General features: G+C 35.8%; 1 protein-coding gene across 4 annotated transcripts in view; it reads left to right on the top strand.

Moving 5' to 3' along the window:
- The first annotated feature begins 242 nt into the window (after positions 1-242).
- LOC105060167 (kinesin-like protein KIN-7I) overlaps positions 243-27,828 on the top strand; it is a 33,063-nt gene continuing 5,477 nt past the window's right edge. Inside the window, exons 1-28 of one of the 4 annotated variants that reach the window (XR_003798446.2) lie at positions 243-511; positions 604-693; positions 2,839-2,957; positions 4,903-5,016; positions 5,120-5,201; positions 5,294-5,361; positions 5,448-5,522; positions 5,688-5,833; positions 5,918-6,020; positions 8,440-8,520; positions 8,703-8,771; positions 8,856-8,915; positions 9,018-9,179; positions 9,992-10,048; positions 10,317-10,553; positions 10,647-10,712; positions 10,791-10,976; positions 11,058-11,162; positions 14,455-14,511; positions 14,702-14,851; positions 18,966-19,079; positions 19,170-19,256; positions 19,335-19,538; positions 19,640-19,810; positions 21,545-21,751; positions 21,879-21,968; positions 22,059-22,196; positions 26,447-26,544. Coding sequence is in view for 3 of the 4 variants with exons in the window: in XM_073248087.1 (XP_073104188.1) it covers positions 388-511; positions 604-693; positions 2,839-2,957; positions 4,903-5,016; positions 5,120-5,201; positions 5,294-5,361; positions 5,448-5,522; positions 5,688-5,833; positions 5,918-6,020; positions 8,440-8,520; positions 8,703-8,771; positions 8,856-8,915; positions 9,018-9,179; positions 9,992-10,048; positions 10,317-10,553; positions 10,647-10,712; positions 10,791-10,976; positions 11,058-11,162; positions 14,455-14,511; positions 14,702-14,851; positions 18,966-19,079; positions 19,170-19,256; positions 19,335-19,538; positions 19,640-19,810; positions 21,545-21,751; positions 21,879-21,968; positions 22,059-22,196; positions 26,447-26,544 (3,260 nt within the window). In the remaining variant the exon portion in view is untranslated. The remainder of the gene's footprint in view (positions 512-603; positions 694-2,838; positions 2,958-4,902; positions 5,017-5,119; positions 5,202-5,293; positions 5,362-5,447; positions 5,523-5,687; positions 5,834-5,917; positions 6,021-8,439; positions 8,521-8,702; positions 8,772-8,855; positions 8,916-9,017; positions 9,180-9,991; positions 10,049-10,316; positions 10,554-10,646; positions 10,713-10,790; positions 10,977-11,057; positions 11,163-14,454; positions 14,512-14,701; positions 14,852-18,965; positions 19,080-19,169; positions 19,257-19,334; positions 19,539-19,639; positions 19,811-21,544; positions 21,752-21,878; positions 21,969-22,058; positions 22,197-26,446; positions 26,545-27,828) is intronic. The other 3 variants (XM_073248087.1, XM_073248083.1, XM_010943775.3) reach the window with 3 other exon arrangements.

The following is a 27,828-nucleotide window of genomic DNA, read 5'->3' as shown; positions in this document are numbered from 1 at the left end:
CTGTCCCGCAGTCGCCTGCGAAAGATATCAGCGCGACGTGCACCCGGAGGAGATCCAACGGCTACATAAATCGGACGCCCCTGCAGTATGATGCCGCCGCGTGGCGTGCATCGTACGGCACCTTCGCAGACACCAGCGCATTAAACCGCTTCCGGCTGCCAATTTTGAAGCCCCACCTCTGTCCTCCTCAGAGGCTATTTCTGTAACTTCGCTTGTTCTCACTCCTATCTCTCGAGCGGGAAAATAAGAGGGTGGAGGCCGAGTTTATTTCGCCCAAGTCTCAGTTCCTCCAGATCTAATCTCTACTCTCTCGTTCGCCCGCCTACATTCTGTTCCCTTCTCCTTCTCTCCCCGTGAAGCGTCTTCTCCGCGTTTCTTCTTGCAGTAATGGAGCGAATATATGTGACGGTGAGGGCGAGACCTCTCTCGATGGAGGAGGCCAAGAACACCCCTTGGAGGATCTCCGGCAACTCCATCCACCTCGCCAACCAGTCGACCAAATTCGAATTCGGTAGGGTTTCTTCTCCTTTTCTCGTTTCTGATTTTAAACCCTGGGTTTTAGGTTTCTTGGTCCCAAGTTAATTTCATCTCCTCGGTTGGCAGATAGGATTTTTGGGGAAGACTGCAAGACTTTGGATGTTTACGAGGCTCGGACGAAAGATATCGTGGGCTCTATTGTTCGTGGATTCAACGGTACCCTAGTTACCGCACCTCCCATGAGCCTCCTTCCGTCCCTTTGTTTAATCTGTGTACTTTGTTTCTTTGTTCGTTCGTTTTCTTTCATTTGGTGTCACTTTTTTCTTTTCTTGATTTCTTTCATTATTCATGTATGTGCTAATATTTTGTACTTGTTTCAGTCCTCTGATTTGACGGGATTGCAAATTATTATCGTGATGTATGCCTTTGTTCGAAAAATTGTTCCGCAACTGATTATTTCTCGTAATTCCGCAACTGATTTTTCTAGCTGCACCTAAAGTGTCGAGCAACATATTGCGACATATGGGTGAGCGTTCCAGTATAGATAATGCTGTCTCATAGTAGAGATATGCCACTGGGAATGTGGAACATGCTAAGGGCCTGCTTGGCACTGTTTTTTTTTTTTCCTTGTTTCTTTCTTTCTTGCTTTTTTTTTTTTAATAGAAACATGGAATCCAATGCCGAAAACATGTTGGTTGTTCTATTTCTGTTTCAGTTTTTTGAAGCAACTTCCATTATTTCTAGCTTCCAGTTTTTTTAAAATTGGGTTTTCACCCTTATCCTCCCAACTTCTCTTCTTCCGCCCAATCTTGCCGTCAGCCCTATCTCCCCTGCCCAACTGCTTCGGCTCCCCGAGCCTTGTCGGCCATCTCTCCTCTTGATGCCAAGCTATCCCTCATCCTTAGCCCTACCATTGGCCCCATTCCCACTTCCTTTTCCTCTACCGCTCCCTTGTCTGCCTCTCCACTCGACATCTAGCTCTCTCTTGTCCTCAACCATGTCACTGGCCCCATCCTCCCTCCTTCTCCCTTGTCGCCAGCCACATCCCTGGCCCTCATTGTTAAATAATAATTATAAAAAAAAGAAACAAAGCAAACATGTTTTTGATTATCAGAAATCTGAAAAAAGAATTCCTGTTTCTAGATTTTTTTTGTTTAAAGAAAAGGAAAAGTGACGATGATGCCAAATGCAGCATAAGTTTGCATCAACTGACAATGATGCCAATTGCAGCCTAAGTTTGCATCTCGTTATAGCAACTTCATCTATATACATGTATAGGTCAGCGGTATCTAATTTGCGCTACCAATTGAATAAACCCACTTTATTAAAAAAAAATGCAAATGGTAAAAGTCCAGTTTATATAAGTTAGCTCCTGCACTTCAATAGAAATTTGAGGGTAATTTTTGAATTTCATCAGGCATATTCATTAAGGGAACCTATTACTTGGTTTGTTCTGACTATTGCATTCATATATAATGGGCATTGACATACAAGTTCACTGTTGGAAGGCTGCCAAAAGATTGTAGTTAGTAAATAGCCAAGTGAATATAATTGGTCATGGAGAGGATTGCCTTGTTCTTACTCTAAGTGGAATGGTCAGGTATTCAGGCTTATGAGACTGTCATGTTGTAAGTGTCTTGCTTTTCCAATTTGATCATTCCTTTTTTCATCAAAAAGTTTGTTGCACTGACATAGGAGTGTTTTACACTGCACAATTAGCATTGATATTTCACATTTTAAAACATGTGAAGAAGGCTATCGATTGTAAATCTTCTTGGGTGATCTGATTACCTGGTAGTGTTTGCAATATAAAGGTTGGATTTTTCTGATGGTATTATGTTGTGACCAAAAAATCAGGGTAGAGGCTAGTGATTTAGGTATTTTTACATTAAACATGAATGTTTTGATAATGGGGCAGTGACTTATTTGGTATTTGTTTTATTGCTGCCTGGCAAAAGAACTTCTTTATCTGCTAAAGTACTATCATCTGTTGCCTTTATAAAAAGCTGACATTGTTGTAACTGGCACACAGTCATTGTCACCATTCACTTGTATTTTAACTTTGTGATTGATAAACTTTGTCGACATTTCATGTCTTGTAATTAAGTTATTTTTCATTGGACCTCTAAACCATAAATCAGCATGAAGGTAAACATCTGTACTACAGGATGCATCTGTACTGTTTCCATTTTCTCATGTATAGTGATAAATAATTTAATATTAAATTTTTTCCTTATTTATATTTCCAATCAAATTGATGATACCATTAAACATGGCATTTGTCGTTTTATAACATCTCATGTGTTGTAAGTGTAGATTAATGCTTGGTTGCATATCCTTTTCTTTTTATGTTGCGGACAGGTACTGTCTTTGCCTATGGACAAACAAATAGCGGTAAGACATATACAATGAGAGGATCTGTCGCTGAACCAGGGATCATCCCTCTTGCCGTGCATGACTTATTTCAGAGTATCCAAGAGGTGTTTTTTTTTTTAAAAAATATAATTATTCTCTGTATTTCTATCTATCTTTCAATCTTTTCCTTCTTGTTGTCTTTCTGTATGCTTTGTGCTGACAAGATGTTGTTTCAAAGCTAGCTAATGTGGAAGACATGCTTCAGTGTTTCCGATGATACTTGATCAGTAAGCGCAAAAAGTTAATCTGCTGTATAAAATACCCAGTGTGACAGTTTAATTTCCAGTTGATGTTTCTCTTTTTTCTTTTTTTAAAATTAAAGCATGATATTCTGGGTTGAAGTATAACAATGCATAATCAAGATCCAGTAATTTATGAATGACAGTTTGAAAACACTGTGTTCTTATCCTGGACTAATGGACTAGTAAATTCACTGCCTGCCTTCCTTCTCCTTTAGTTGTGTATTTATTACTAATCACTGCAACCAGCCTTATGGATGAAGTTTCTGAGACTTTGTCCTTACATGCAAAATTGTAGATCTTCTGTAAGACCAAACAATTTCATTGAATTGAGTATGACTATATGTGCTCAAGCCTTCAAGACATTTTGAAATGGAGAATCTCTGTAGGAGAAGGTGCTATCGGAGAACAATTATCAGATTGAGATTTGAGGGGATGTGACTTGGTCAAAAAGGGAAGGGACATGGAAAAGAAAGAGAATTTAAACATTACTTCCTTTATCAACATGCTCCTTTTCCAATTCTTTATTCACATCTTCTATCCTGGTTATTCGTGTACCTTTTTTTGCCATTTCCTGATCCTCATAATTTTGACATTTATGCACAGTGCAACACTATTGGCTTTATCTTATATTCATAACTCCTAAATCAGTCTGATATATGCAAGCCCGACCCTTGTGCAAATTAAGAAATTAATCTTTGATACACTTTAGGCCAACATTGTTCTCTTACATCCTGACCCACAGACATCATTGACTGTAGTCTTATCCTATATAATTCCTCTGAAGCCTTACACACGCATGATGACCATACAGCACTTAAAAATGCCTCTACTGCATCCATCTGTATCTCTAGAAATTTCTCTGTTATCTTTTTGTTCTGATACAATTCCTTAGCATATTTTGCTTGGTGCAACTCCTAAGCCTTTTTAAGCATGTTCATTCCTTACCATTTCTTTTTTCATCTTGTTTACTTTGATCATTATAGTTGCTTAACATTCTAGACTAGACAACATTCTGGGTCTTACTGCCTTTTTATGAAAATTTTCTTAACTGGCAATATAGCAATCTCATCACATTGTATAAGCACTTCATCACTTTATTATTAGGATTTTTAATTCGATGTTATGTGTCTTGATTTTTTTTTTTAATTTTTATTTTTTTGAGGTTTGGGTGGGGTGTTGGTGGAGGAAAAATATAGTGGTAATATGAGATCAAACTTGAAACCAAGGTTTGCCATCTCAGTATCAGATTTCGTACTAGTAAAATCCTATTATAGTGTCGGTATGCAGTTCGATATGGTACGATAGTGTCGGTATGGGCTGGTATGGCTTACGGGTATGGGGCGGTATGGTAAACCATGCCTAAAACCCTGCCCAACAGGAGAGCATGCCAATCAATTGGACATCAAATGCCTTTTTATCCATCCACTGTTTTGTTTAGTAATATCACGATGGTGAAACTGCCTGGAATTTGTTTATCATGAACTCATTTTCATTCTTTTTCCTACATAATTTGCATCTTCGATACTCTGTTCTTGTTTTACAAATATTTAGACCCTTAATCTCCAAGGTTTAACTCAATATTCTCAATATAGCAGACTCCGATGCCTCTCTCATCAACTAATGTTGTATCCTGTGCATAAAAGTACACCGTGCTTTCTCATATTGCGTCGCTAAGTCACATGATTTTTCCAAGCGTATTGTGATAATTAAGGTTGAAAAAATATAAATTTTTTGACCACAGAAATTTGTTCCTTTCTTTTTCCTTTAGGATTTGGATAGGGAATTCCTTGTTCGCATGTCTTACATGGAAATATATAATGAAGAAATTAATGATTTGTTGGCTCCAGAGCATCGGAAGCTACAAATTCATGAGAGTATTGAGGTATTGAACATCCTGACTTATGTTAACATATCAGTATTCTCATTACTCATCAAATAATTCATCCCTCCCCTCTTTTTTGTGACTTACCTCCTTTTTGTTGAAGAGGGGCATATATGTTGCTGGTTTGAGAGAGGAAATCGTTACTTGCCCTGAACAGGTCCTTGATTTAATGGTGTTTGGAGAATGTAGGGCTCTCTGTATTTTTTCTTCATTTGACAGCACTAGTTATTTTCTAACAACTGAAAGATGATATTTATGTTTGTTTTCATCCATGCAGCTCATCGCCACATTGGAGAGACAAACATGAATCTTTATAGTAGCAGGTCTCATACAATATTTCGCATGGTACTCATCATGCCTTGGACCCACCCTATATATTTAACAATGAAGTTCTTTAGCCTTTTTTATTTACTACTTAAGTGGAACTTCAGATAGTTGAGAGTCGGGAAAAAGTTGAAGATAGTGATATTGTTGATTCTTGTGATGCAGTTCGTGTTTCTGTTCTGGTATGTGATGAAGGACATATTAGCCTTTATCACCTTTCTCTTCACTCTTTATTTATTTTTTTTATTCGCTTTCTCTCTCTCTCTTTCTCTCTCTCTCTCTCTCTCTGGGTATTGTTTGGATTGTCACCTTATGAGTAAACCTGAGAATTTTCTTGGTATGTTTAGAATTTAGTGGATTTAGCCGGTTCAGAACGTGCTGCAAAAACTGGTGCAGAAGGTGTGCGTCTAAAAGAGGGTTCCCATATTAATAAAAGCCTATTGACCCTTGGTACTGTTATAAAAAAGCTAAGCGAAGGTACAGAGAGCCAAGGGTAAGATGTAAGATTTGCTGCAATGGTTATTTTGACTAATCCTGTAAATTGCAAACAGTTCCTTACGGTGAAAATGTCTGATAGGGGTCATGTTCCTTATCGGGACAGCAAGCTCACTAGGATTTTGCAACCTGCACTCGGTGGAAATGCGAATACTGCAATCATATGTAACATAACGCTTGCACAGGTATGTTAATTAAATTGCCACAAATTCATTAGCAAGGACTGATTTTGTCGTATTAAAATATGGTAAGCCTTCGTATAAAGATCTTACTCTGTATTGTTTCCTTACCTTTCATGTTATTATGCTGATATGAATTCGTTAGCTATCTCATTCTTGATTCACATGATTATATCAGTAGCATTTTTTTGAAGTTTTATCACTGAACTAGGCCTCCAAATTTCTCCTTATGCTTAGTTCTTTATACTTATCATTAGTAGTTGCGTAATCAAGATCCAAGAAAGGATGATTTATAGCACATGTTGATTGCTGTGACATTCTCTGAAGCAGAAAACATACTTAGAGATACAATTATGCCTTAGGTAAAATAGCAGTAATAGCTTTTCACTTGGGTTATATGGTAAGAGGAATTGCCTAGCAAATGTAAGAGAAATTTTGAAGTGTTCACTTAGAGGAGAAAAAATTGGAGCACCTAAAAGATTCTTCCAAGTTGAAAGAATGGAATGATCTCATTTAGCATAAGCTTCTAGAAAGTAGAAAGAACAAAGAAATATTTGCTGCTACTTAGAATGATTCAGCATAGAATTGCCTAGTCATAAATGTAGAAATAACAAGGCTGTTGACAACTTTATGTTATTAGATATTCTTGTGCAACATGTTCAACTTATTACAAATCATTTAGGAAGAGTTTCATAAGGAGGGAACTATATCTTTAATTTCAATTTAAATATAATTGTCCACAACATTAAGGTGAAAGACCCAAATCTGAACTGGGTTGCAACATATTAATGAAACTTAGATCGTGAGGACAAATGTCTGATGCAGTCTGTCAATAACCAGATATTCTCCTTCTCTTGGCTGACTGTTAGGGGTGCATGAAAAATATCAATTACTGACATAGATAGGCTAATGTTTTTTATGGGGAAGTTTTCATGACCGAAGAAGGGGTTTCATGGATCCAGTCATGTATTAGGATTAAATTTTTGCATAGATCAAAGGGAACAAGGTATATGGGACCAAGTGTATGATGCAAAGGTGTTTAGACAACAATTATTTAGGATGCCAAAAGGATAAGAATTGACATGAGAGTGAGGATATAGGTCAAATATTCCAAGCAGCTCATGGGACATATCAATAATGAGGTTGGAGTATCTTATATTAAACTAAAACGTGACAGGGCCAAAATAGCTGGGATAATAGGTGGTTTAAAAAATGAGAGGGAAAAGGTGAAAGAATGTACCTTAAAGATTAACTGAACGAAGTGTTAATCCAGTGTTATACAATTACATTCATTAGGCAATGCATTGTAGAGTAGGTTGACATTTGGGGACCAGGATGGGAAGTGATATTTCTGACTCTCTTTTCACTTGGTTGGAAGAGTGGCCAAAGATGCTCCATGATGCTTGGGGATGTGAAAGAAAGATAAGGTCACCAGTCTTTTATTGATTGTAATGAAGATATGCTGCATTTATGTATAATATTGTCTCAAAGTTCGTCACTTTCACCATCTAGGAAGTAGCTACTTGGAATTTCATATTCTACCAACGAAACATGTGACACCATGGTTCCGCTCATGAATTTTTCTAGAGCTGTCAAGTCTCCTCAGATTTAGGCAAACTTTTTGATGATTGCTGAAAATAGTTCTTGTGAGTTTGATGATATTTTGCTAGAATATCAGAATATGGTCAGATCTAAATTGGTGGCCTTTAATGAACTAAAGTGTGCATAAATGACATGATGGAATTGTTGAGGATATGTTATTGGTTGTTCTTATTAGGGCCCTATCGGCCTCCAGAACTGTGCAAGTGTTGTGGCAGTGTACCTCCATGGCAGCATTGATGTTGAGAATATATTGGAGCACTGATAAATATCTAGAATATTCATGATGAGCCAAGTAAGTTTTTAGATTTCCAGTGGAGATGTGCCTACACCAAGGGCTGACGCACTCGGTCTGCATGTGAACATAATCGCAAGGGGGAAGTGGTTGTAGATGAGTTTATTAATGGTATCCTGAAGTACACTATTGGCAAATAGTGTAACATTGGTTCATGATACGAAGACATTTTTTGAAATTTAAACTATGAGGCATGCTATGGAGGATTATAGCTTAAGGAGCATATAAAAGGGTTCTAAGAGATGTAATTTAAGGAGTAATAAGAAAGATATACCTATGTAGAAAGTTATACAGAAATGGTTCATGAGTTGACATGTATGCTGGGAAAGTATCAATTGTTTAAAATAGTAACAGGGAGACAACTGAATTTCAAGTAATGGTGGCTCTAGACTAAGGGCACTAAAATCTGCTATATTTGTCTATTATACTTGACCTCCCTTTGTCTCTAGTTTCTTGGTTGGTTTGCTTGTTAGGTTGTTCCATTATTTGAGGCAATTTCTATTCTTTAAGTTGCTATTTTTTTAAATGCAGGTTCATACAGATGAGACAAAAAACACTCTTCAGTTTGCAAGTAGAGCTTTGCGTGTTACAAATTGTGCATGCGTGAATGAGGTCACTCTCTTTTTCGATTTATTTTGTTCACTTTAATTGTTCATGCACTACTAAATTGTCATGTTTGTTGTTTTTCTTTGAAGAGAATTAGCTTTTCTATATGCATTTATGTTGTTTCCATTTTTGATGTATCAGACTGTTTATCAACATAACCATGTGTTAAATTTTCTGTTCATTAACAGATTTTGACAGATGCTGCTTTATTAAAACGCCAGAGAAAGGAAATTGAGGAGCTTCGAGCAAAACTGCTGGTTTGTGTTGTTGCTTTGGTATGATTTTTTTGTATATACATTCAGACCCTTCATGATAAGCATTTTTTCTCGAAAAAACTGTAGAGCTCTCACTCAGAACATTTGGAGGAAGAAATTCTGAACCTACGAAACACACTATTACAGGTCAGTGATTGTCTTTCTTTCTTCTTTTGTATATTTCTTCTCTAAAAGGACAAATCTATTGTTTGTTGTTACACACATTCTTAAGTCAGAGATATTCTTTAGAGTGAGCTTGAGAAGGAGAGGATTGCTTTAGAGTTGGAAGAGGAGAAGAAAGCTAAAGATGACCGCGAGAGGAGATTGCTAGAGCAAGCAAAGAAAATTGCAAATCTTAGTTCATTGGTTTTATGTTCGGAAAGGGATGAGAAGAGCACATACCTCAGTAAGGTTACCATTTTTCTGTTCTCTAAATGATTGCATGTTATGATTCATCATCAGTTCTATGAATTTGAATTTTCTAATCATTTTATATTTAACTTATTATAGTTTTAGATAATTGTCATTTTATGTTTTTTAGTTCACTGATTGACCATGTGGTTTGTCTCTTGGTCCAGCTTTTCATTCTCTTGCTCAAGCTACCATAATGCCTAATTTTCCTTGTGCGCTTGTTAATTTATTTCCATGTTATAGATGAGAAATTTAGTCTACTTTTTCCAGCCTTGTTTTCTAACAAAATAAAATGAGCTAAGAGTTTCAATGCTTTCTTCATTAATTAGGTATATGGTGGATTTAATGCTAGACCACTATCTGATGGGACATCGTTTCTTCTAATGGTTTATAAATTATAATGCAGAACAATTTTTCTCCCAGTATCTTTTATGACCACTCCGTATTTTAAGGTTAAAGTATTCCTTTGTTTCTCTTCTTTTTGTTTCCTTCTCTGGTTTCAGATGTGTTTTTCTTTCTGCAACATACCAAATTATCATGCATGTGCCTGATCGTAAAATAATTCTAAAATCTCTAACCTGATTAATAGCAACAGTACTCATCTTGGCATTTGCCTTTTATATTTTTGTATGACTCATCTGATCTGGATACACCTAAGATATTATTCAGTTTGTTAGTAGCCTGTCTTTTTATGAAGTATATGTTCTGTATATTCAAGATTCTTAGCCCAACTGTATGAAATTAACAAATCAACCATCTTTTTCTGTACATCAACTTTGGCATTTTATCTGTTAGCTTGTCTTAATTTGCAGAATAAAAGACGGGTTACGTGGTGCCCAGGACCCTCTTCCAGGAAATGTACAAATGAGGTAAATACTTATCATTGCACCTATGGTTATATAAGATATATCATGTTGTAGCCTAACCACTTCCCAATGCACGTATTTGATCTATATGGTTCCTCATACTCCTATTTCTGGGAGTTCAGACTTCCACAGTTAAGAGTAGTCCCTTTAAATGATTCAGTTATGCTTTTTATAATCTTATATGAATTCCATTTGAATTATTTTTTAAGTGAAAGCCTTTTTAATTAGGAAGACAATTTTAGAAATTAAACATTACATACTTCAAATTCAGGTCCACACTCCAGATCAGGCAGCTAGTATCATAGAGCCTATTGTACACGAGCGAGATATGAGTTTGCCACTTCCTTTTGAAGAATTAATGCATGAAAATGAAGCTGCAATGGATGAAAATAATGGTGATGCCTGCTTACCTGATAGTGCTGAGAATGAAAATGAATGCAGGGACTTTCTTCTTCCTGATGCACATGCTTTGTTGCATGTTACAAACAGAAGAAAAATGCACATCAAGGTGGATGGCTCATTTCTGGTGTTTTGATGATTTCATTGTTTTCCTCCATTTTGATTTAGAAGTTCGACACTCAATTGCCTAAATTACTTACAGGGAGGTCGTGGATTGGTAGTAAATCATGCAGAATATGAAGACAACATTTTAGAATATGATGCTCAGGTTCCCGTTCTTCCCCATCTCTGCTTATATGCTATATTCCCTTTGCTTACTTGTAAATACAACATTGCTTCCATGCAGAAAAGGAATAAGGAGAGTGAATCTGAAAATGCAACCAGTAAGTTTGTGGAATCAGAAAGCACTCCTGGAAGGACAAGTTTCATCTCTTCGGCGAGTCAAATATGTGGGAGTGCATCTTGTGAAAGTAAAAGCTTAACTGCAAGAGAGTCAGAAGCAATTTTTGTGATCAAACAACTCCAGGATCAGGTTCTTTATAGGTCAAGTACACTATTCAAGTTTAAGATCTTAAATCTGTATTATGATTACATTATTTTTTATTTCATGTAGATTAAATCACTAGAAATGGAGAAGGTTGCAATGCAGAGAAATTTAGATAATGTTATCGAGTTGGCAACTGAACAGAATGCTTCATTCAGAGAGAAGTATGAAGAGGTAAAATCTGGCAAATTTTACTAGAATCTAACTTTATTTTGTGACGCAAAACTTCTTTTGCTTGTTACAGTCTTTAGTTGGTGTAGTTCAGTTTCCAGAATATGAGTTACCTAAATTGTTCATAGTAATCAGGCCTGTTCCTTTTTTTTTTTTTGGTCCTGGACCATGAGTTGGATTGCCTGAGTTGCCAATTCTCATGATTTTGAGTTGCAGTGAATATTAGCCTTTTTTTCTTTATCCACATCGATGGTTTATACATGTTCAGTTTTCTCATCCCTGTTGTCCCTGTGTTATTTTGCTTTGGCATGTTATATCATCCATGCATGCATCTCTTATCAAGCTTTATATTATAAATATTATATTGTAGTAGTTTTAGTTGTTACTTTGTATTGTTAAGTAAAGCAATTATTAATTCATTAAGTTAAAACTCTCCTTAAAAATTGGTATCATTGTGCACCATAGATCTGTAATCCTGAACCTTCAATCAAAGAATTGTCATGAATATATCCAAAGACAAGTGATGTCAGAAATAGACTTCAGGTCGTAAGTTGTGTTACATGGAACAAAGAAGTTTTTATCATGCTACAATCTATTAAATGCCACTATATAGTTGACTCAAAGGAACTCATACACCTCCCATGTGAAAAACGCATATTAGCAGGACCTAGTAAGTTTGTGAATATATAATTGAAACTTGTGATCCTGTGAAAATCATGAAAATGCCAATGTGCTTTAAAATGGAGATCTTGTTGAATGTAGCATCTTATCTTGATGCTGTTAAAAAATGGAGTCACTATTATCCCATGCTTAGTTCTTCTTGTAAGGAATTACTGTTATACAAATCACACTCACTAGCATTTATTTATTATTTTTTATGGAGGTTACTGTTAATCTAAGGTTTTAAAACAACCATAACGAGATGCTAGATTGTGGTCCTTTACTCAGTTTTGTTGAATGAAATGGGGAGACTTATCTCCTTTCTCTTCGGCAAGGTGAAAATTAGATTCATGAAATGGGGAGACTTCTCTCCTTTCTCTTCAGCAAGGTGAAAATTAGATTCATCGACTTATGACTCTGTCAGATTTTACTATGCATGTGGAAGTCCGATACGATCAACTAAATGAAGTCTAGGGATCATGTGTGTGTGTTTGCGTGTGTGTGTGTGTGTGTGTGTATGTATATATATATATATATATATATATATATATATATATATATATATATATGTGTGTGTGTGTGTGTGTATACATATACATACATATATATATATATATACATGTATATATGTGTGTGTGTGTGTGTATACATGTATATATATGTATATACATGCATAGATATGTATATACATGTATAGATATGTATATACATATATATAGATATGTATATACATATATATACATATGTATCTATATCCATATACATATGTATCTATATCCATATACATATGTATACGCTTGTGTATACATATATATGTATACGCATGCGTATTCATATATATGTATACGCATGCGTATACATATATATGTATACGCATGCGTATACATATATATGTATACGCATGCGTATATATATATATATATATATATATATGTATCTCTCTCTCTATATATATGTATGCATATCTCTTTCTCTCTCTCTCTCTATATATATATATATATATGTATCTATATATATATGTATACATATCTATATATATATGTGTGTGTGTGTGTGTGCGCGCGCGTGCGTGCATATCTACACACACACGTATGTATGTATGTATGTATGTATCTATCTATCTATCTATCTATATGTATATATGTATGTATGATAGATATATATAGATATACATACATACATACATATATGTGTGTGTGTGTGTGATTATGTTATTACATGCTAGTAGACATTTGCCATAAAATTCATCCACTGTCATTTGCGTGGCATTTGATTGTGACTTAGTCTTGTATGCAAAGTCACATAAATACATTTCATTCGTCGGCATACCTTGTAAGGATCAGCTTGATCCCTGCAATCTTAAAGGAGGCATCGCTAAAAAGCTTCAAGAGGGCTATCTTGTATGAAGTGTTGTGATTATCTTTGGATTTTTGTTATCCACACCTAGTAGCAAGAAACTTCTAGCTAGGGTGCTATGCCCACTTCAACAAACTTGTCCTTCCACCTGTTCCTTGGTGTTTCCTTATTCTAAACTTTTTTAAGGGATTTGCTCCACATCCCTGCATTAGAAACCATTTCTAAACCCGTTTCCACTTTTGTTTACTACTTACTAAGATCTACAAAACACTTGTATGTTGTATCTAAAACATTATTAAAATGTTGTGTACAAGGAAATTGATTGTTTGGGTCAGCATGTACAAACACGTATGTTTGTCGTAGTTGTTGCCTTAATATTCCCTTTCATCAAGCTGTCTTTATTGTCTTTCTCATTTGCTTAAGCATCAAAGATTTTCCATGTAGTACTGTTCTCTCAGTTGTTTGCTCTGTTACCTTGTATTATGCTTATTTTTATTCTATGTCCAAGTGAAGGATCATGACCTTGGGCATGCATTAGTTGGGTCTTGTTTTCTGAGGCTTTTATGCATCGCAATAGTTTTGTCTGTTAGAGGAAGAATTACTTGTCATACACTTCTGATAAATATTTAAGGGAACCAATTTCAATTTTTCTTGTCAAGTCAAATGTCGTATCTTCTTTGGGAAGTTGAATGCTGTGGAATGTTTAGGGTTGAAAATGAGGATGCAGAGGTTTCTGGGGCAATGGCAAACCATTTGAGTGTGTTTAGTTTTCAATGAAATCAATGCCTTGATGGCATTGGGAGTTCACATTATGTATCTTGCATATTGGCAAACATGGGTCAGTTTGATAGAACTGTAATTTTTTCTAGTTCAGACATATGGGCCATAAAGCAGCGTGCAGATTAATTCTTATTATCCTTGTATGATCCTCTTAAACAATTTTTTCTTTCTTTCTTTGCAGTTGTTTGGAAACTAATAGAATGGTTGTGTGGTGTAGAGTTGCTAAAGTTTCATTACCAATTGAAGTATTGAACATTAAGAATGAACCTTAATAACTTACTTTCTAGCTTTTACTAGATCCCTTGACAGAAAAATTGATCGTGCATACAGTTCTCAGTTTTATACTTCTTTATCATCTGCCATTGGTATGGGAGGTTTCCTAAGATTATTTCTTCCTATCAGTTTGAAACCAATGTATAGTCTTGTCACATATAATTGTAAGCTGTTTGAATTAAAAGTTTGATATGCCATCGATCATTGTCTCCTTTTTTGCATGTAGCTCCATCAAGTGGCTCTAAATGCACGTGAAGAGGCTAGAGTGGCACATGAACAACAAGTATCTCCTTGCCTATCTGTCATTTTATGTTATATTCATACCATCAAATCATTGACTTTTACTTGTTTTATTTATTAAACCCTTATGAATTCTTCCAAATTTGTGCTTTTCTTATTGGGATATGTATACTTCATGAGATTGTTTTAAGGTTCTTATTGGATGAAACTTTTATTTACATGGCATGTTTCAGGAAAGTAAAGTTGATTCATCCAGTAAGATTTTGATGGAAATCCAAGATATAGCATTGCAAGTTGATCATTCAAGAAATGTGGTTGATAATATTACATCCATTGTTGAAGAACTCCTGCAAAACTTCTCCATCCTATCAAATTTTTTCCTGGTAACATGTAAATCTAGCTGTTGTCTCCATCTATTATACACTACACATACATGATGCAACGCACACAACACACGTGCACACGTGCGCATGCACACATTCACATTCTTCCATTTGGAATTGTCCGAATCAGAAGAGTGGTTATTAGTAGCAATTTTCCAGATTATGTATGTTCTGTCAATAAAATAAGACATAGATAGCTGCCTTTGCCTTAATATGATATCGACTTTAGATGCTGCAATTTTGAGCACTGTAACTTTTATCTTGTCTGATGATCTACACTTTGTCAGGGGTGGGCCTTGCTGCATCTGCAAGGTTGCTCCATTATGTCCTTAGAATCATGGGTTCAAAACATGGAAACAACTTTGGTGCACACGGGAGTAAGGCTGCATACATATGACCCTCCTTAGACCCTGCAGTAGTGGGGGCCTTGTGCATTGAGATGCTCTTTGTTTTAAAAATGCTTTTGCTAATCATTTGAAAAATGTAGACTATGCTTAATCAGTCTTAGTTTTCACTACTCAAAAATGATGACATTCTTTTTATGCTCATGATCATGTTTGCTTGATTAGTTATAGTTCATAATTTTATTATGTTTAGTGTTAAATGTATTTTGGAGGTCTTAAAGCAACACATCTCTAGGATATATGGTGGCTATCATACCAAGAGATGCATCCAATCTTCTTCTGACCTTTGATTATGAAATGGTGCAACCCTTTATGAAAGAGTTGCATGGTGGGATACTCTTAAAGCATTATATATTGTGGCCTTTTTTGAGTTCCACTTATATGGGTTCATGGTATAGCCGAGGCACATGTCAGAGTATGAGAAGTTTGTGAGAGTACCCATTTTGATCCACTGATATTAGGCTTTTTCTTTGTACTATTCATGCAAGCATTTGTGCTCAAACTAGTTAAAGTTCACCCTTGATTTGTATTGTTGAAGTGCTCCTCAAGGCAATCTGGAACTAGTTCATTGTTCCTTGGGATCAAAAAACCAGTAAACCACCACAAAATTGTTTGCACTAAGTTAGGGTGAAATATTTACTCTAAAGAGAACTTCCTCTATAATGTGGATTAAATTGAGCGACATTTTTCTGATTTTCATTCATGCAGAAAATATGAAATACATTTTAGTTAGTTGTATTTGAGTTAGCAAAAATGAATTTCCTAACAATATTATTAATTGGTTACATGTTTTACACGGTGCACAAACTTTGTCTCCTGCTTTCTGACAAACATGAAAATCTGCACAATTAAAAGTGACCTGGTCAACTGGTTAGGTTAACCTATCAAACTCATTAACTGAAAAACCTTAATACTAGCTTAATCCAGTAACCTTGATGGTTCAATTTTTTATACCATTTCATTTGACAATTGTTGACCTGCTTGGCTCATGTCTTAAAAGTGAAAAGAAGAACGTTAAACTTAACTAGTTAGAACTTTGAATGTGAACCCTAATTCAGGGTATCTCATTCCCCCTTCCATATCCTTTCTACAATTATCTTAATCTAAGGTTAGGGTCCTGGGATTTGTTTCTTTTGATGCAAGATTTAGGGTTTTAGGGCCAAGAATTTACCTTTCTTGTTATTTCATGCAGGAATGAAAAGAGATTGCAAGTACTCAGGTTAGCATAACCTCAACCCTCATCTAGTGGTCAACTCATGGTTGACCAATGATTGAACCACGAACTCATGACCTGGAAACTAGAATAGTTTAAGCTTGAAAATATCAATTTACTTTTTCATTTAAAGGAGATTACAAATCTTTAAAAGAGGCACCTTCCAATAGCCTGTATAATACCACTACAACAGTCTTTGAATGTGACTGTTCTAAATTGTCTGATGAACTTAAAAATAAAGAGTTAAGAAAGATGACATATGTAGTTCCTAATGACAGCTGATATGATGTTTACAGTGTAATATCTTAGGTATGCTATTGGAGGAAGCTCATTCTTTAACCAATATGGGGAAGTCATTAACAACTGAGAAATGACATTGGCATGTGCAATGTAGCTATGGAGATCCTAGTTAGCATAGCGGCTTGGACTTGTCCAGATGGGTCCATAAAGAGGAGGATGATGTAATAAAACTGATATAACATTGTGACAAGAGAAAATTTTTATCCCTGCTCTAAAAGAACGCCAATGATTATGCTTGAAGCTGGTGTCCTGTCAGTAGGATAAGGCTTGTTGGTTATATTTCAATATTTTACCTGTCATTTGCTGCCACTAAAATATAATGCGAGTCTGCTTGTTGCTAGTGTTTTCAATAGGCCATTGGAGGCAACAATTTCTAGTATCAAGGTGTTTCATTATAGATTGATCAAAATGGGTTGTAAATCATTCTTACCATTTAGCTTTGTGCTATGACTTCCTATGGAGAAATAGCTTTAAGATGCTTTTTTTTTTTTTTGGGTTCTTGAATGCTTCTTAATATATTCACAATTTTCAACTGTCCCCTGATGTTGATGTACGTAATGGTACGGATCGCTTATCTTGCCATGTGATCAGAAATAATGTCATGAAAATAAATCACAAAAGAAGCAAGAAGCTAATTGGAAGTAAAGGATGCAAAATCAGTGAATGAAAGTAATGTATTTTTAGTATTTTATGAATAAGCTAATGGTTCAAGATAATTGAAGGCATCAGACCTCTCATCCTATTGAACCTTCAATGTCACACCTTAGGTCTTCATAGTGCTTTGGTCAAAGTCATCTGACATTGTACCAAGCTTCTTTTGACTCCATATGCACCCCGGATTTATCACACAACATCACACAATGCAAGAGATTTGAGAAGAACTCAGGAGAAGAATATTATTGATGCATAAAAATTTGAAGAGTACATGTGCATTCATAGGTTGTAGGGCCATTTACATGAAGATTGATGGATGCTTTCAAACTCTTTCTTAAGTTTTAACTTTTGAAATAACATGAGGAAATTCTACTTCGAAACAAATTTCCAGAACTAAGCACTATGGTAGATTAAGTTTTCTGATTGTAAAACTTGTGCTGCTAGACGTTTTACATGGCAAGGAAAATGTTGTCAAATTTTGCTAATTCTTTTACTGGTGGGCTTGCTCTTCACCGGCTAGCTTGTCGCTGTACTTTTGTTTCTGATGGTGGAAGGGGGCACCATTTGGATATTTTGACGGCTGGTCATCCATCATCAGTTGTTTGGACACACAGATGCTGGCATGTCAGCAACTTCTGGATCCTGCTCTCAGCTCTCTGTGTGCGCGCGCGCGCGCGTCTTTCTGGTGCCTTTGCACTGCTTCTAATGTGCTGAGGATGTTTTTATTTGGGAGTTTCTAGTGATTGATAACTTGTCAAGTTTGATCCTGGTGTTTAATAAACATCCTGAATTGTAATTATTCCCTGGCTTTTTTTTTTCCCCTTTTTTTATAATTGGTCCTAGCTCTTACATGCTTGGTATTGCTTACCTTTATATTCCTGTTGCTCAGATCTACTAAAAGGCCCAATTGTCGACATCATTTGACATTGCAGCTTTTGTTCTGTGCTAGTTCTGGTTTTCTAATTTTCATTACTGCTACTACATTTGGGCATATCTGTTGAATGCTGTTTTGACTTGTGATGATGCATAAGTTTACATATATGATGCATATTGGTTAACATTGTTATTTTCTATGAGGTGCACAATTCTGATCATGCATAAGAATAAATGGTTTGGTGCAGAATTGTGAGTTAATGGTTTTTGGTCTTTTCAAGAGAGAGTAGTGGTTCAGAACATGCATATTCCCTGTTAGGGCACAATGATTGACTTCTGTGATCTTAGATGCAAGTGAGTCACCACAACTGTTCCTGCTAAGAGAAATATAGTTGCTTTCTTTTCCACGTTCTTAGCTTCATGACAGAAGCTGGCTTTGCTTTCATCTAAAGCTTCTCAAGGGTTTGTGTTGTTTATGGAATGGACTTCTCATTCTAGTCCACCTAATCTTTGTGCTCCTCCTGTTATTCGCAATTTACCTTTTCTTTTCTATAGCTTGTCATATCAATATAGCCAATTTGATTGTGTTAGCTAGGTAAAAATTTCTCAGAGCTATCTTGCTTGTTTTTCCATGTTTTATGTTTATGTTAACCTTGTTCATGTTATGAAGGAACTCAAGTCATTTGCTAGTGAAGATGTGGAGCAGTTCAAGTCCATCATTAGCAGGCATGAGAAAGCATGCGGATTTATGAGGAAGAGAATTGATGAACTTGAGCTAGAAAAGGTGTAATTGAAATATCTTGAGATTTGGCTCATGTTACTTGCTAAACAAAAATATTTTAGGTCTTGACTTGATGATTTGGTTCAAATGCAGAACCTCTTGCACAATCAATCTGTCGATCACCAGAAACAAATCCAGGAGCTTAAATCTGATCTGGATACCTGGGAGAAGGCTATGGCTGTTAGTGACTATCTATTTATCCTCATGTCTTTTCTTTGATAAAATTGTGCTATGGTAAGGTTTTTGATGATTTGTTAGGAACGTGGTCTTCAACATGATTTGGAGAAGGATGAGCTCCTCTGTCAAGTCCTCGGTCTCCAGAAAGAAGTATCATGCTTATCATCTTCTTCTTTAACAAAGGAAAAGGAAAATCTGCGAAAGGAGCTTGAGAAGACAAAAATGAAGTTGAAAGACACAGAGTTCAAGCTCAAGAATGCCATCAAGGATAAAATAAAACTTGAGGTTTTTTTAGGCTCTGTTGTTTTTCTCTGCTCCTTTTCCAATCTTGTGCTTGCAATTGACTTGTTTATGTTGTTCGGAAAAAAAAAAAAAACTGTCCACAGAGTGAGAAAGCACAAGCTGAACGGGAGATAAAACAATTGCAAAGTCAGAGGGCTATTCTCGAACGCAATATTTGGAAGCGTGACTCTCTCATTGATAGAAGGCGTGAGTCAAAATCAACTGATTTTACTAAGCCAAAAGGAGTTAGCAGTGTAGTTGAGCAAACTCTCCAGGTGAGATTTACTAATCTTGAATGGTAGGACTGAATCTTGAAATTGTTCTATAGGTCTGTGATCTGTCTTTTACATATGAAATGGTACATTAATCAAATATTTTTGTTCTCCAAGCTAGAGACTAGTTGAGCTTGTTGGGCGAAGTTACCCAAATTCATTTTGCAACAGATTTGTAATTTAATTATGATTTGTTTCTCAAAATAGTACAAAGCATATCAACTGAAAAGGCAATTTGAATCCACTTATGTTCTTTATATTATTTGAGTAGATTTTCCTTGAAAGTAATGAGTGATTTAATGTTATCAATGCATCCAAATGAAATGGGTAGTGCTGTTTTCAGTCTGACTTTTTTAATTATGTTCTCTAAGAGCAAGTGTTAAGCATAAATATTCATATCAGCTGCTTTGGAGGCCAGCAACCCAAATTTATATCTATCAGCTGGACAAAATGACTGGTATAAGCATTGTATAATACAAAATTTAAATTATGTATATGGTATACATGTATTTCCCTTTTTTGCAACTGGTCAAATAATGAAATATGCAGAGGGTTTGCTGGGGAAGAAGCTATTCGAATGTTGCAGGTTTATGACACAAAGTTCCCTTTTTGTGTTTTGAAATACCTATTCTAGTTTTGAGGTTTATTTTGGTCAGCTCTGATAGCTTTAACCTGATATACGTCCTATGGTATTTTAGATAATTTACTACTAATTTCTTCCCATGAATCTTAAAAGTGGCGTGATGGCTTATGGTGGGACTGCATTATTGAAGTAGCCTAAGGCTATCTGACCATAGCCCAGGAAACCTAGATGATCACTCTGGTCTATTGCCAGCAACTGGCCAGGCAACATAATATGGTCACCAGATCATCTTTGACTTCATTTGTATTATCACTATCGTAAGATGTCTCGAGGCACGCATGGTGAACATTTTGTTTGAGTACTCACTGACAATTAAGAAGACTAACTGTATATTATAACCTACAAAATCTATACCAAACTCAGTAAAGTATATAGTATATACTGAAGTCATAGATAAATAAAACATAAAAAAAGGAAATAATGCATATCATTGTTGTTTTAATTCCAACAGTAGAAATTGTTGAGCTTCCATGGTCATTCAACTTACTGAAAGGCTTGAGGATGGATCTAGCATTTTGAATAAAAAAACCTTTTGGGAATGATTATTTAATACTTTATAGTTCAATTTGATTTTTCAAGGAGGTGCAGTTGATATATCCCACTTCCACATGGGCATCGACATGTTTTTTATATGAAAAGCATAAGAAAATTATATTTTATGCTAGGCTCCTGTCATATGTTTGATGGTGGATTTATGATTTTTTTTTTTTAATGGATGTGCATCATGGTTTGCTCCTACATTTGATTTTAGATTGGTACAAGTCTCATGCCCCCATCGTATTACAAGGATTCTGCTGCACAGATTTTAATCTTGAACTAATATCAAAGTTTGTATTGTTTGTGTGTGAGAAACCATGTATGGTGGACTCAGACACGTCTAGTGTCCAAGCATGCAGTCACCATCACAAGGTTGATGAGAACTTTTAGTGATGTTTATGGTTGTACGTGAACAATTGCGATAAGGCTTGTTTATCTTTGTTGATTGTGGTGCCTTAGCCTTTCTGCTAATAATCATGCTTGCTCTCTTATATTCATGCAATCTATCAGTCAATAGTTTAATCTATTTTTTTGGACATTCCATGTTGAGCTTTTAGGAAGACTACCAAAAGCTCGAAGTTCACGCTTTTGAGATGGAGGCTGAAATTGCTTCTTTAAAAGAAGCTTTGATAAGTGCAATTGGAGAAAAGGAAGAAGCCTTTGCGAGAAATGACTTCGTGAACTCAGAACTAGAATCTTTTTCTGACAAATTGAATGAAGCAGATAGCAAAATTAAGTTGTTAAACGAGGAGGTTGCTGCCGTGGTATGCTTGATTGTATCTCCTCAAATTTATTCAAGCAAGGCTTCTTTATTTTTATATTTGTCAGTGTGCTTTTTTCTCTATCAGTTTGTCTATTTCATACAAATAATTCATTGGCTGCATTTTGCAGACACAAAGGTTGCATGAATCTGAATTCTTTTCCAAGAAATTGGAAGCTTCTCTTGATTCACTGTACAAAGAGAAAGAAGAGATGGCAATGGTGATAAGATCCTTCCAAGTACCTCAGAAAGGAATGCTACTTTCATTTTTTTTTTTGTATAGTGCCTAACTGTTCTCATTTGATATGCAGCAACTTACAGATGCCCTTCTAGAAGTGGAGGCCGACAAGTCAAGATGGTCAGCCAAGGAGAAAGCTTTCACTGAGGCCAATGGGAGATTAAAGATATCCAATGATGAGATTTTGAAGTTATCAGAAGATCTATCAAAGGTATTCTTAGATATGAGTGTCACCTTAAGCCCTGGGCCATCAATTTTGTTTCACTCTAAGGTCGATTATAATAAATCTATTAGCTTGAGTTTGTCAGCTTTGCTGAGCAAGGAAGAACATTCTTAATGCTGAAATAGAAAGAGAAACTGTAGCTTCACTGATGCTGTGGACTACAAAGTGGATGTTTACTTAAGTATTAGGATATCATCTTAAAATCTATCAAAAGATGAAGGGGCATTTTAGTTAATTTATCATTTTTGCCCACAGGAGAACAAAAGGAAAGCTTCTACTACCACCAAAAAAAAAAAAAAATGGAACATGAGAGTAACATGTCCACTGTGTAAAATTCATCCTGCTAAACTAGAGATATTCCATCTCAAAGCTAAACTTTGTTACCTGATTACATTTGATTTATCATTGTTATTTATATGTATTGTAACATTATATTGGAAATAATTATTTGAAGACTCAAGGCTTGATCACTTCGAATATCTTACTGCAGGAAGGAAGAAAAAATTTTCTAGAGCATGAGTTCTTGTCATTCCTCTTTGTTTTCCTAATACTTCTTCTAAATTTCAAGTGATCTCTTTGTATCATTGAGGTTAATCTTCTCATAGATCATTTTGCAGCTATATGTTTCTTTGACCTTGTCTCATTAAATATTATACTTCAACTCTTTATAACAGTTAACTAAAATCTATTATTGTGGGTTATGGATGGATGGTGTCTCTCTTTTTTTAACCTGAAATGAGGACATGTTTGAAATTGAAAAACATAGAATGTGGAGTGAAAACACTTTATTCAAATTGATGCATGTGACTTTGTTTGTCCTAATGGGAAAGGGTAAGTTCTGTTCCTATTATTTCTCAAGAGATGTGCAGAATTGATAGATACGTCATTTGCAGATGATATGATGTCATTCTTCGATCAGAGTGTTCAACATTAAACTAAAGTATGGGAAAGCTTTGAAAAAAGCCTAAACTCAAGTGAACTTGTTAGAATGTAATATTAGTGGAGATATAGACAAAAATGAGGGTTTGGTCAAATTTGATAGCCAAGAAGCGCTTGAGTAAAATCATTTTCTTTAGCTGGCGTGGATTCAAAGAATCAGGTTTTACAAATTTGGTATGATAACTTTCATAATCACATTGTTGATTCAGCTTTGGCAGACTTTGTTGGATATATGTACTAGATTGTAATACGACTTGCCAAAGAAAGTCTTTTTTTTGTTATCTTGGATCTAAGGTTTTAAATCTCGTGAGACGGGATTGTTTCGATTTTTTCATGGAATGGGACGCGCCGCTGTCCTACCCTATCTTGATACTTAGGACAGAGGATATCCCAAGATGTCCCAATTGGGACGTTGGGATACTAGTGGGATAGCCCTGTCCCGACACATGGGATAGTATCCCGTCCCGATGTCCTACGGGATGTTTTGCTGGGACCTGAATTCTTGTTTGGATCTATGAGTCATAAGAATGGAGAAACAAGTGGACATATTTAGTAGTATCAGAGTAAGGTGGATGTAGTGGAGAGTTGCTTCTTGTGATGTTTGATAGTTCACACTCAAGGCTTAAGGAAATATGCTATAAAGCAACTCCAATGCCTGCAATATGTATTCATTAAGAATGGGCATTTAATAGGGCCCAAATGTATAAAATGAAGTAGAATGATGAATAGATCGATGTGCCTTAGGAAAAAGGAAGCATGTTAGCAGAAATAATTGAGGATAAAATGTGTGACATTGTCTTAGTATGGACCTGGAATCCTTTGAGCAACCACCATGCAATTATTTGTCATTTCATTGAAATCTATAATCAACCTTTTGATCAGATTTTGCTTGGCTGAGTGTTTGAAGCATGTGTATAGTGTTTGATGAGAGTAATTAGTAACAAACTTTTAAGTTCTGTGGGCAACCTAGGAATGTGTCACAATGAGTGGAAGTATGTTTCATGAGGCCTTTAAGTTGTACATAGATAACTACATAGTTTTTGCCTCAGGTACAGCATTAAACATGAGGCCATGGTAACAATCCAGAAGTAGCTATACCCTGATGGTAAGAAAAGCTCTAAAACCTAATATTTTTCAGAGAATTTCCTTGCTTATCTTTAGCATATCTAATGGTATATACATAAAGGACTGGCTGATCTTAACTGCTGAGACACACAGCTATTACTGACCCTTGAGTACCCACAGCTATTACTAATTCTTTCTCTAATGGTCCTCGAGCACACACAGTTATTACTGATCCTTTGCAAGATCATTATGGGACCTTTCTGAATTGCTAATCCATGTTAGACCAACATGGAGATGTGCTCCATTTTTCCATTGAGGCCGTACCTAAATCTGTGCTTGAGAGACAGCTCTCCATATGCTGATAAGGGATTGATTCTCAAGAAGAAAGGAGCCGTGGTGATCCTCTCCAAGCTGCCCATATCCCAAAGTGAATACAAAGTTAGATCTACACTGGATGTCACCTGGATCGCCACATCTATTCTCCTGAGGATAAGTTTGGTTTCAGACTCCAATTTGAGCAGGAGTACGCCATGCTCATTCAGTGAAAAGAAAGCCTATGTGGCTGACTATCTTTTCTCAGTATCTGATTGCCGGTTAAAGAGAATTTTCCTGATCATCCCGTAAGCTGAGCAGGGAATTCAGCATCAGATTGTCGGTTAACTGACCACAGGGCTTTGGATATTCTGTATCTATCAACTCACCATGTTGATGGAATATTAAATTTTGCTTTATAGCTGAAAGATTTGTATATCTACAAAGAGACATCAATTTGCTACATTGAACATGATATTTCTGCAGCAGTGGAGGCTTTGGAGTTTGGAGGGATGAAGATTTTGTGACAAGAAAGAAGTCATGAACTGCAAACATGTTTCATTGTTTTCTGCAATAACTTCTTTTTGAACTTTGAAACTGAAATCCACTGGATCACATTAAAGATGGAAACCTGAGAGGATCCTAAGTTTCCTGTTTTCGTTATATTCATTCCTTGTGGTCTAGAAGATCTAAGTTTATGTACTCCTAATAGTCTATGAGAGCAGTCATAATGATCTTAAAGGCAATTTTTAATTCTGTTCACTCACAGCTGTTAATGGCCTGATCTTATCTCCTTAACAGTTGGATTCTGATTAATAGCAATCTTTGTAGGATTAAAATAATGAAAGTCACTGTTGACCCCTGGAAGCATAACTTCTAATTAAGAAAATTTTCATGTTTGATTTTTTCCTAATAATATGTCCTCCATAAGAGATCCAATATGTTTGTTCATGCTCATATATGGAAAGATTAATCTTCATGGCAAATACCATTGCTTTTTATGAGATAAACTTTTTGCACTGGAATCATGAATGCAGCTGTTTTTTGCCTAGTGAACTCTTAGGGAAATGATACTTTGTTAGTGAGATCAACCGAGAGTATAGTAGAAAACCCCTTTTGACAAACTGACAAGCAGTGAACAAATAGGATCATAATGGTCTTGTGGAGTGCTGTAGGAGACAAGTTACTGCCACTTGTTTATGCAATAATGTTAAATTCTAAGGTCAACTGTTGGTAATGGGGTCTGGTGAAGGTTGACTCTAAAAAGAGTTGGTTATGAATTGAAGGAAGAGACTTGTTCGATGGATTATCACTGTAATTATTTCGCTGTTTTTTGGCTTTTGGAGATGCTTGTTCTATTATATCAAATAGCCAGATCATTGAGATTATGCATCTCATTTGTTGACATCTCGTATCTGAAACAACAGCCCTTTTGACTCTTCTCATATCTACACATATACATTCATCCTTATATTTTATATACAGAATCCATGTGAAGTTGCCCATTCAAAATTCTTGATGCAGATAAGAAGATTAACCTTGTTGGCTTTTCATCAAGTAAATGGTGGTTTGCTAATAGTTTGGGGGGTGTGTATTTGTGTGCATGTGTGCAGCTTACTGTCATTATGTACCTAAATTACTGCTATTCAACTAGTAATGTTTCAGTGGTTGAATTTAGCAACTGACCCTTTGATACCTTCGTGCCTACACTGACCCAGTTTGCACTAGTCAGGTGTTATTTGGCTTCTTATGCATGTTTCTTCTATGTAACAATTCTAAGAATATGTCATTCTTTAGATTTTGGCATCCATGTTATTGCTTTTTTAACATAATAAATAACAGATGCAAGATTTGCATGATTGACTGAACTTGCACTGCACACTTCTACATATTATTCTTATCATGGCGATTCTAAAATATAGGTGAGACATGAATTGGAGTCTTGCAGAGAACAATGTAGGGTACTAAGGGAAAGATTGGTTCTTTCTGAGGAAAATGCAGAAAGAGACAGAGAGTGCAGGTTTGTCAGCTTTTAATTTGTACCTTTTGCAGGAAATGCAGCCTATGTTATTTGAAATGTAACCATGTAACTGGTTTTTATATGCACATACATTACTCCTTTCAAATACTTAGCAGTAATTTATTGTTACCATTTGGAACTGGCATGCAGAGAGTTCTGGCCATATCCTATTATGCTTTCAGTAAAAAGTTCTGTTCTTTTTGTAATGCAAAAAAATCATGTCCATTTTGCCATTCTGGTAGATAGGTGGTTGTAAAGATCTGTTCAGTTCTTCTATGGGACATCCTCAATTCTGATCACATTTTTTAAGGAAAGTCATGGATTTTGTGATGATGAATAGTAAATGCTCTTATTTGTTCTCTGTTTAATCATAACAATTTATGTCTATGCTGCTACTAATTGAGATCACTCTATAATTTTGTGGATCATGTATCAAGGAACATAGAGAATAATTCACTGAATGGAAACAGAATCAGCTTCTGTAAATTCCAGTAATTGGGCGCAATTTTTTCCTCTTTTCGCGAACTTGTTTCTTTCAAGTGTGAGATAAAGTAGTGAAGTCTAGGAGCCTTATATTCCTGGCAACTGGCCACAATAAATTTGCTTTATAATTGCTTCTACTTCAGATTCAACTTATTAGGGTTCCTTATTAACTTAATTTCTTCTCAATGAAGCTCCTATTCTGAGTTAGCCTTTCATTATAGGACTTTGGTATATATGCAATCGTTAGTTGTTTGCATCCACTTAATCAACTTAAGAAGGAACTCAGTTTCATGACTGATCCTATGAATAATGAAAGATTTGTCTATAAACTGACAAAACTACCACCACAAGGCCTTAAATATACAAATTACTTTCATCTTGTTGAAAGTTTCCACATGATTTCCATACATCTACATGCACAATGACATGAATGCCTTGGTGGAGATTGATCGGTGAATGAGGAGGTGCATTCTACGATACAATAAAATATATGCCTGCAATAGTGCAATTACAGAACCTCCACTATTGTAGCATTACTTTTCGGCATGACTGAGTCATGTACTTAGACTGTCAATGAGACTTTTAGAAGCAGCACTGGAGGAGGAAAAGGGAAGGCTTCAAAGAATGATCTGAGTGCTAACCAGTAAGCATGATTGGATGATTAGGAGCGCTATGGCTGGTGGCTGTGGTAAAGATATAATACTGGGGTCAACCAATGAAGGTCCCAATATTTAGTAGCCATGATTGAGATTCTATCCTAAGTAATGACCATACTTTTGATGCCTTATTATCAAGATTAGT

The sequence above is a fragment of the Elaeis guineensis genome, chromosome 1 (assembly GCF_000442705.2).
Source record: "Elaeis guineensis isolate ETL-2024a chromosome 1, EG11, whole genome shotgun sequence".
NCBI classification, from domain to species: domain Eukaryota; kingdom Viridiplantae; phylum Streptophyta; class Magnoliopsida; order Arecales; family Arecaceae; genus Elaeis; species Elaeis guineensis.
The sequence above is the reverse complement of the archived record's forward strand: the minus strand, read 5'-3'. Positions and strand labels throughout refer to the sequence as shown.